Source organism: Callorhinchus milii, unplaced genomic scaffold (genome assembly GCF_018977255.1).
Source record: "Callorhinchus milii isolate IMCB2004 unplaced genomic scaffold, IMCB_Cmil_1.0 Scaffold9, whole genome shotgun sequence".
NCBI lineage: Eukaryota > Metazoa > Chordata > Chondrichthyes > Chimaeriformes > Callorhinchidae > Callorhinchus > Callorhinchus milii.
The window spans coordinates 5,966,440-5,975,773 of NW_024704750.1; the positions used below are offsets into that span (position 1 = coordinate 5,966,440).

General features: G+C 39.4%; 1 protein-coding gene across 2 annotated transcripts; it reads right to left on the minus strand.

Annotated features, from left to right (window-relative positions):
* Window positions 1-437: 437 nt before the first annotated feature.
* ckba (creatine kinase, brain a) lies at window positions 438-9,252 on the minus strand. Of its 2 annotated transcripts, none has more exons than XM_007888287.2 (8): window positions 9,083-9,252; window positions 7,283-7,493; window positions 5,913-6,067; window positions 4,779-4,911; window positions 2,866-3,037; window positions 1,686-1,809; window positions 1,398-1,587; window positions 438-854 (listed from the first exon to the last, which is right to left on the minus strand). In XM_007888287.2, the coding sequence occupies exons 2-8, from the start codon at window positions 7,473-7,475 to the stop codon at window positions 676-678; spliced, it is 1,146 nt and encodes a 381-aa protein (XP_007886478.1). In that variant the 5' UTR covers window positions 7,476-7,493; window positions 9,083-9,252; the 3' UTR covers window positions 438-675.
* Between the last annotated feature and the right edge of the window lie 82 nt (window positions 9,253-9,334).

The following is a 9,334-nucleotide window of genomic DNA, read 5'->3' on the forward strand; positions in this document are numbered from 1 at the left end:
TTACCCATCCCAACAAATGCACCAGCTCATTAATGCTGTGGATAGAAATTAAACTGCTATGTAAGCAATTTGTTATACAAATACAGTAGTATTGTTGGAGTAATATTGACTCTTTAATCCACTCAATTTGCACTTTCAAGAAAAAAAAACTCATTGGATGGTCTTAAATTAGTCATTAAGAGTGGACATATAGGACATTAGCAATCAGCCGTGTTGAGTATCCAAGCACTTTTGCAATGTCACCCTTACAAGGTGAATGATTTAGATCGCACCCAGAATCTGAAAATCAGTCATGATCTTAAGCAGGAATTCATGTTAGTACAGTAGTTAGTAGCAAAAGATGCAGAAGCTACCAAACAGTTAAAACACAAGGAGCAGCCTGACCCATAAAGCAAAGGTCAACCCAATTTGTAAGAAAACTACCATGCACTCATTTGTAGGGACCAAAGTATGTTTATTCGTTTTTTGTTAAATCCATCACGAGCAAGAACAATGCAATGATCAAAACTTCCAGAATTAATTTCTACTACACTTATGGAAGAAGTTTGCTACAGATAGTATGTGTGACACTTGTACATTAGGACTTTTTTGTCCAACCTAGACTGGCATCTTGAGGTTTTTATAATTTTATAATATATCCAGTGAATAGATTAGAAGTTGTGCGATAAAGTGACTTTACTTCGGAGCTGGGATGAGATCATCAATGGACTGGCCCTTTTCAAGGCGTTTCTCCATTTCAATCAGCAGCTTCAAGCCGTCGACCACCATTTGAACCAGTTCAACTTCAGAGAAGCCCAGACGGTCAGCATTGGAGACATCGAAAACACCGCCAACGGCAGCAGTGTCAACACCACCTGGCAATGAAACAGCAACAGATCAACATCAGAAACCTCTTGCAACTCCTACACAACAAGAGTGATTCCTTGTGTTTAGATTTCAGAGAAATCTTAAAATCCATCAGTTTTGAACAGATTTCAAAATTCAGATTTTAAAACTCTTTATAATTCAACTAGATTATAAACATGACATACATTTTAAGAGGTAGCAATACTATATAATTGGTTACAGTCAATTCTGCTTATTAGAAATTTTGCCCACAAAATATACAGCCAATTCACTACAGAATATTCTGTGAAGCGCCTGGAGACGTCTCGAAGCCTGATAAGGTGCTATATCAAATGCAAGGATTATTATTATCATCAGGAGTACAATTTATATAAAGGGATCTGGGCTCTAACTACCGAAAAGAGAGCAAGTCTGATTAGAGGAGTTTTGTATCAAATAAAGACTGGCTATCAATTTCAGTTATCTGCCCAAGATGGGTTTTCCCACAAATGTAATCAATGCTCAGTGAATCCGGTGCCACCTGCTTCATGTTCTGAGGGAGACATACATACCTGTGCCACGTTTCTGCAGCCTGAGTCGCTTCAGGATATCACCGAATTTGTCATTCTTGCTGAGATTGGGGAGTTTGATGTGGACCCCAGCACGGAGACCTGTTCCCAGGTTCGAGGGGCACGTCAGAACGTAACCAAGATGCTCATTCCACATAAACGCATGGTTCTTGTTTTTGAAGACATTTTCAATCTTTATGGGGAGGAAAAAAAAAGTGTGGGTGGGAAAGTAAATCAACAAGCATTGCCTTTCGACCCGCTTTCTAAATTTGCACGAGTTGGGATTTGTACCTTTGCCAGCCCAGTGCAGAAACGGTTAAAGACATCCTTCATGTTTCCACCTTTCTCCATGGAGATGACTCGGATATGATCCTCTTCGTTTACCCAAACTAGGAAGCTTTTATCATCATTGTGCCTGGAAGATTTTTTAGAAAAAATATGTACATCAAGTCAAAGCATTGAACTGAGTATCAAACAAGTACTAAACTCCAGCAACTTTAAAAAAAAAAGGACATTTGTAAAGAAAAATTCAGCTTCGCCACATTCACGCCCTTGAGTCTCTCAAACTCAAAAGACTAGAATACTGGGATGTTTCTCCTTATGAATGAGTACCATCATCAGGTCAAACCTGCAATTGCCGAGTACAAGGAGAGTTTGTTCTGAATTGACGAATGCAGTGTGGTGGGGAGGGGGGGGAGAGAGAGGCGCAGGAGAGAATGCAGAGAGAGAAAAAATAGGCCAAATTTCGATTTGTAAGAATTTGAGCTCAATCTGGCTGAACCTATTCATCTAAACCCTGGACAAATATTAGAGCATTCTTTCTATGATGTATTTTTATTCCACCTCCTTAAATCTTCAGGATGGAATGCTCCTTGACCAGTTACTTTGTGTAGTGGTTTTGGTGAGAATGGACAGTCCACAAACACTTGCATCATCTGGACACAAGTCAGGGATTTATTCCCATAACTGGTCGCATTAGCAGATGCCATCATGGTTGGTTGCCCAGCCCCTCCGTGTGTGGCCAAGAATGATTTGAAGAGAAAGGGAACAAAAAAAAAAGCGCAAAGACAAATTATTTTTAAATAAAACCATTGTTCTTGGCATGCCGTATCTTTGCCTCTGCAAAGTTTGGTTATTTGCAGCGATCAAAGTTCAAAGAGCAGTACTTATTTTGCCAAGAAAATGTTTTCCCTACGCTCTCAATTCAACCACACTCCCCAGTGGATTGCCAGAGATTTAAAAGGAAAATAAACATAAATGCCCACCGAGGTTTCAGTTACCCACACTAGATTTCTATGAATTCTCCCAAAGAAGAATGGTGAGAATGTTGTTATTCTGTGTATCCAAGCAGCAATAGGGAACACAGAAAATACCATTGGATAGGGATTGGCATATCCCAAACTAGTGAAGTGCTGCAAGTTTTAACAATTACCCAATAAATTTCATTAAAAAAAAGCTAACAGGAACTGACCAGATGCCTCTGGCGTCAGGCCAGTCACGGGCCATTCCCGAGGCTAAGAGTAGCGGAGATACTGGCTTGTCAAACAGAAAGTGGTCGTCAATTAACTGCTGCTGCTCCTGATCAGTCATGTTCTTCAGAGCATAGTATTTTCCAGTGAATTCACCATCCAGGCTTCCCAGTGCTAGTTGAGATTGAAGCAAGAAAAGGCTTTTATTTCATGTGGTGAATAAACAATTTGAAAGTTGGGATCACAAATCTCTAAAGTGATTTTTCAGTAAAACAATGATTTTTTTTTACATTTTTTAAACAAAATTGCTATACACAACCTCAGACATTAAGAAATAAAAACCATACATACAACTGGATAAAATTGCTAATTTAATATTTGCGTAGGTAAAAATGAAAAACTTTGCTAAAATAATCTCATATGTTCTTTTGCATACTGCAAATTTAGACCAAGTTGATCAGATATTATTGAGCCTATTTGCAGCTGAGATTTCCTTTTGAAGATGTCACAACAAATATCAACTATATGTCATCAATTTACTGTGAACAAAATACACTTGGAAAGCTTATGCTTGGACGAAACTAGATGAATATTAAGAGAGACAGTTCTTTGTGATGTGTTATCGAAAGAAACAGGAGAGGTATATTGCAGCATGTTTAATTGCCAGGTTATTTGCAAAGATTAAAGGCAAAATTATGCACACATTTCAAGAATATCCTCAAGATTCACCTCTTCGCTCCACTTTAGAAAAACTGATGCATGTATCCATTAAAACATGCATCCATTTTAGGTTTTGAAATTGGCAGCCGAAATATTTCGAACACTAACATTGTAGAGTTTAGAAAGAGGTCACAAGCGCACTGAATAGACAGACATTTGTTTCCATAAATGGTTTCAAGTATGTTGGTTATACTTTGCTGATTAAAGGATATGAATCATTTTAAGACTAACAGACTGCTCATAATGGGTGGAATTTTACGAAGTACATATGATTGGTGTTTACATTTTTTGTGTTCTCAATTCGAATGGAATGAGTTTGAATCCAATTTAGCTTTAGTTTTTTTTAAAAAGGGGTGTGAGAGGACAGAACGGACATTCCCAGTCTTCTGGATTATAAGTAGGGAATAGAAGGATACAGGAGAGGAGCATAAGAGGCAAGGAGACACATGGAGGCTGAATGGCCTGTTTTCATTCGTATCATGCTAAAATTAGGCAGTAAAATTCAAGATAGTTCAAAAGATTGCAACACGATACAAAACATTTCCTCTCCCATCCACCTCTGCGGTAAAAAATAATGCTTCTTTGAGATTCAAGAGTAAGGCAAGAGAAGTGAAACACGGAAAGACAATAAGCGGGTCAATTTAAGGAAATAGCATACAACATTCAACTCTTCCAGTTCTCAGTTTCCAGATACTTTGATGTTCTAGATTATATTGTTTTGTTCACAACTGGATTGAAAGTTTTGGAAGTTGAACAATTCTCAATTGATTTAAAGTATCTTTCTTCAAAACCTTTGTGCATGTCACATTTTTGTTTGAGCAATTAACCAACTTAACTTGTTTTGCTCCCAAAAATGAAAGGGTATTTAATCACTTGGGATGCAAGCATTACGAGATTAAAACCAATAAGGTATCCCAGTTATATGAATTAACAAGCCATCTGCATCGGGCCACATTACTGCTGACATCAAGTGAGCAGCTCAAATTTAAAATGAATATCTTCCAGTGGTTTCAAGTTTAAAAAAAGTATTACATGTGAAGCGTGAATCTTGAAAAGGAACCTTGTGTGTGAGCTTGGTGAACCTGTACAGTGACCATCCAAAGAGAAACAGATTGAAGTAAACGTTTTGCCCTTGTCAAGCACAGGCTCCCTGTTGGCAGGATTCATTAACAAATGATGTCCATTTCACATTTACCTTCCACGATCAGCTTCTCAATGGCACGGCGTTCTCCTCGACTGCAGTGAGGGGGCAGACAAAAACCACGTATGCTGCGCCCAGTCCGCACTCTGCTACTCAGCACGTAGTTGGAATCCAGGTCATCTCCACCCTAAAACAGGTTTGAAATGAAAGTCAGGAAATGCCAGGACTAAAAATGGCTTTAAATGATCAGATACATCTTCTGCTTAATATGAAGTTGATTCAGGGTAATAAACTGCTCTTTGAACAAACTTGAAATGGATTGGAAAGACTCGGTCATTACTTGGCTTCATCCTTTGCCCAAATTAGACTGTGCCCAAAGATAAACTGTTTGTGATTTATTACCTTATTAGGCAACAGTGTCCTGCAGCTGCTACTGGGATGTGAATAGTGCACAAAACGAAAGGCAATCTGGTTCATTTCTACCACCAACATTTGTTTACAATGAAAATGCAAGAAAGGTTTGGAATTTTCCTAGAAAAGCAAGGTAGTCATCCAAGGACTGGGGTGGGGGGTGGTGGAAGTGTTAAGAGAAAACGGAGGCTTCCCAAACAAATCAAGCAAGGAGGTAGGGGGGAGAAAGATCTGCAGAATATACAAAAATGCACCTAACGCAAGGGGGAAATCTCTTATTAACACAGCTCAATTCTAAATGTGTTAAAAAAAGTGCCAGGGAGAAAAGAAAGGAAGTGGTTTTATTGTATATGAGGCAGCTCTACAGAAACCCGTGACAGTAAGCACGTAGCTTAAGTGTGCATTTGGTGACATAAAACCACAGTACAGTTTTACTCATCACATTTACTTTGTAGCTTCACAAAAGAGTACAATTTGCAAGGTACAATAAGGTGTGCCTGAATAAACTCTAAGCTCTAGGTGGATTGTGCAAGTTACTCAAAACTAAAAGACCATTAAATGTTCAATGGCCTTTCAAATTCTACCTTTGCTTATTACTTATCTCAACGTAATTGTGCTGAGAAGCAGCCTCTGCCTGATTAAAGGCAGAATGAGAGGCAACCATAGATTTATAACTGACATTGATCATGTCAGAATCTCACATTCAATAAAAGTGCATACAATTTACCAGGAAGCAAAGATTAGATTTCATTACAACATAGTTAGTCAGCGACTGACCTTGAGATTCGCAGGGTTCAGATCAGTTTTGTGCTTGTCAGTGGGTTTGTATCCACCATGACGGTCCCGAATCACTGGATCAAGGAGATCCTTGAAGACCTCATAGGTTTCTTCATCACCAGCAACACAGCCTACAGTCATAATAAATGGGTGACCTGTATAGGAGAGAAAAGAAAACTCAATCTACACTATAGAAGGTTCCTTAATCCTTAGCCTCCTATATATAGACATCAGCTGTAATCAAATCATTTTGTGGATTGCCAGCAGACTGAAGGTTAATCAACAAATCACTGTAAAACAAAAAAATTCAATTTAAATGGAGGGTAAAAAAGAACACACGACGGGATTTTGCTGCAACAGTTCATCAGAATTCATTAACCCTAAAACACTCGACATTTTTGCAGCAATATTATCTTTTTTATACATTCACCTCACCCTGGTACTATGGATCATGTCCTCAAATGCATTCACATGGGAAGCTAACAATTGGGAGTTTTAAAAATTGACATTAAAAAAGCGGCAGTATTCTCAAGCAAAGGTTTTTTTGGGCGAAAAAAATGTCGCTTAAAAAAGAAGTGTAAAGTGACAGTGCAAAACTACACCCTTGGCTGATGGGAAATGTTAGAGAAGTCACGTGTCAGAAGTGGTTGACAAATTTAGGTTTTGTTTCCTCTTATTGAATGTGGATTCTAACAGCGACCATTAAAGAAGTATTTTTGATCGACTAAGACGTTTTACCGGGATTATCAACCCCAGTCTGAATTACATCATCCAAGGTGTAGCCACTTGGAGTTGATTTGTCCTTCAATTTGTTGTAGATATCCAGTGTGAGTACTTTAGCCATGTAGTTGTTGTGTTGGGTTAGATCGGGGAACTCCTCTTCTGCCGACAGCCTCTTTATCTTTAGGGTGGCCATTTGGAGGTGCGGTGAGAGCAGCTACACAAATGAAACGAAACAGCGGTGGTTAGGCCAAAACTCACTAAAAACACCATCCACTTTCCTGCAAATACTGAAGCGCTGAACCACCACATTCACCGTTAGCTGCAATAGTTGTAATCCTTTGCAAATGTTTACTGGGAGGCGTTAAAATATAGAGATATGGATATATATATATTATATATATGCAGAAATGCTATAAAACAATATTCATAGCGATTTTCTTTTATTTCTCAAAGGGTCTCGCCTCTTATGCAATTGTTTAATTGCCGACAGGCGCTTGTCGGGTTCGGATTTAAGATCGTAATCGGATAAATTCTTCCAATTAACTTGAAAGCAAATTTAACTCTTTGTTAAGGTTAAGGAGGGGGTGTCCGGTGGAGCAGCAGACGTATGGCAGGAAAGCAGATGGCAAATCAGAGGCTGATTTTACCTGGGTTGTCAATACCGGTCTGAATAATATCATCAAGAGTGTATCCACTGGGGGTTTGCTTGTCTCTCATTTTGTTATACAGGTCCATGGTGAGGACCTTAGCCATGTAGTTGTTATGCTGGCTCAGATCCGGATATTCTTCTGCGGCTGAATATTTCATCTTCAGCAGATTGTGACTGTTGCTAAATGGCATGGTTACCGTTTTTTTTTACTGTAAAATAAATAAATGTTTTAGAAAATTACTTCCGATTCAAAAGCAAACTCGGGTGCAAATTCCCTGGAATGAAACCCGCCTAACCAGGTGCATCGTTTTGTGCTCGGTCGTTGGTAGTTTGGGGAAGGGGAGGGGAGGAAAGCACCGCGTATTTTCCAAGTAGAAATGGATTCGATTTATTAGATGAGGAATTCATGCCATTGAGCAAAGTCATACTCTTCACCTCTCTCTCTCTTTCTTTCTCTCTCTCTCTCTCCTCCCACTCCCATCACTTTTAACCAAGGCACCATTTGGTCATTTCAACACAAAAATAAAAGTTTGCAAATTCTTTGCAGCAAACTGTTACATATTACTAAGTGGACCACTGGCTCCTTCAAATGACATTGGGTCTCACTCAGTGCGACTCTCGGTTTAACCATCACCACTGAATTTGCACAAGTCGCATTTTTTGATTGCATTTGGGAGTCCTGGTGCATTGATTGCCTGGGGACGAATTACAGGACGTTTACGGGTTACTTCATCCCATTTGGGCATTGCCTTTACAGTTCCACCCCCCAACTCCTTTTTCGACAAAAAAAAAGTAATGCAAAATGAATTTTTTTTTTCTTTCCCCCTTCTCTCTCTCTCCAGACAATGCGTCAAAGAACATTCAACAACGTTGAGATAGATCTTCCACTGCAAAGATCTGGATTTCACAGATGAAAGTCGTTCCCCCCCCCCACACACACACACACAGTTCTTTTTTTTTCTTTACGGATTCAACTGAAGTCGCTATAAGAGGATTCTCTTCTGCAGTTTGCAAAAAAAAATTTTAATTGCCTTTAAAATGATAATTGGAAGTGGAAGGAGTGGCGGAGGGGAGAGGAGGGATGGATTGGGTTAGGGGTGCGCTGTGCAAACCCAAAGCAGTGACACCCAGCAAATCTTCTACCCTGGAGCACCCCCACCCCATCCCATCCCATCCCCACTTGGTGCTCACAACATGAATGCAAGATAAATTCCTTCAATCCCCTGTGTTACAATGCAGAGATCGCTTTACCCTTTTGGCTAATGCTCTGGAGAATTCTCCTGCATTGACAACTACGCATTCCCAAAATACAGGATTATTATTATTATTATTATTATTATTATTATTATAATAGGTTCGGGGGGGAGGAAAAAAAACTAATTGTACAACAGTAAAATGAGCCCACAATTTAAAAAAAATTACAAAAACCCGTTACTGTAAAAGCAAAATCCTCCCAAATACTTTACCGACAATTCATGAAACATATCAAGACAATTTTTTTTTGTGTGCACACACTCACAAACCCGCAAATTTAAATAGTGCAATGAATCCTTCCTCTGGATTAATGCCCAACCTGATCATTTTTGGATGATACACATTTGGGGTTTTTTTTTTGGGGGGGTGGGGGGGAGAGAGAAAATGCAAAGTTCATCCCCCCCCTCTCTCTCCCCCCACTCTTATTTATTGAATGAAACCGATACAGTGGCAGTGCAATCCCATGAACTGTTTCAGGTGACATTCGAATTGCAAAAGGAAAAGAAAATAACATCCAGAATTAAAAAAAACATCATAACCTTACCTGAATGACAAGCAGATGGGTGCAGGTGGATATTGGGGAGGGTGTTCCTGCGTGGAAGGAAATAGAAGAAACAATGGACTATATGCAGTTCCCCTTATATATATATTTTTTTTCTCTCTCTCTCTCCCTTTGCACCAAGGACTGCTCTCAAGGTCTCTGTGATTGGTGTCTGCGCCTTCCCATTGGATTATATAGTGCGCTCGGACCGCGCGCCCATTGGTGGGGTGTTTGTGAAGCCCCGCCCATTATGAC

Bases quoted from the DNA above. Each gene is read 5' to 3' on its own strand.
- ckba (XM_007888287.2), bottom strand. From the start codon at position 7,475: ATGCCATTTAGCAACAGTCACAATCTGCTGAAGATGAAATATTCAGCC. The intron at 4,912-5,912 runs GTCAGTCGCTGA...AACCTGTTTTAG, and splicing joins TGAACCCTGCGAATCTCAAG to GGTGGAGATGACCTGGATTC. The intron at 855-1,397 runs GTATGTATGTCT...TTTCATTGCCAG, and splicing joins GCTGCAGAAACGTGGCACAG to GTGGTGTTGACACTGCTGCC.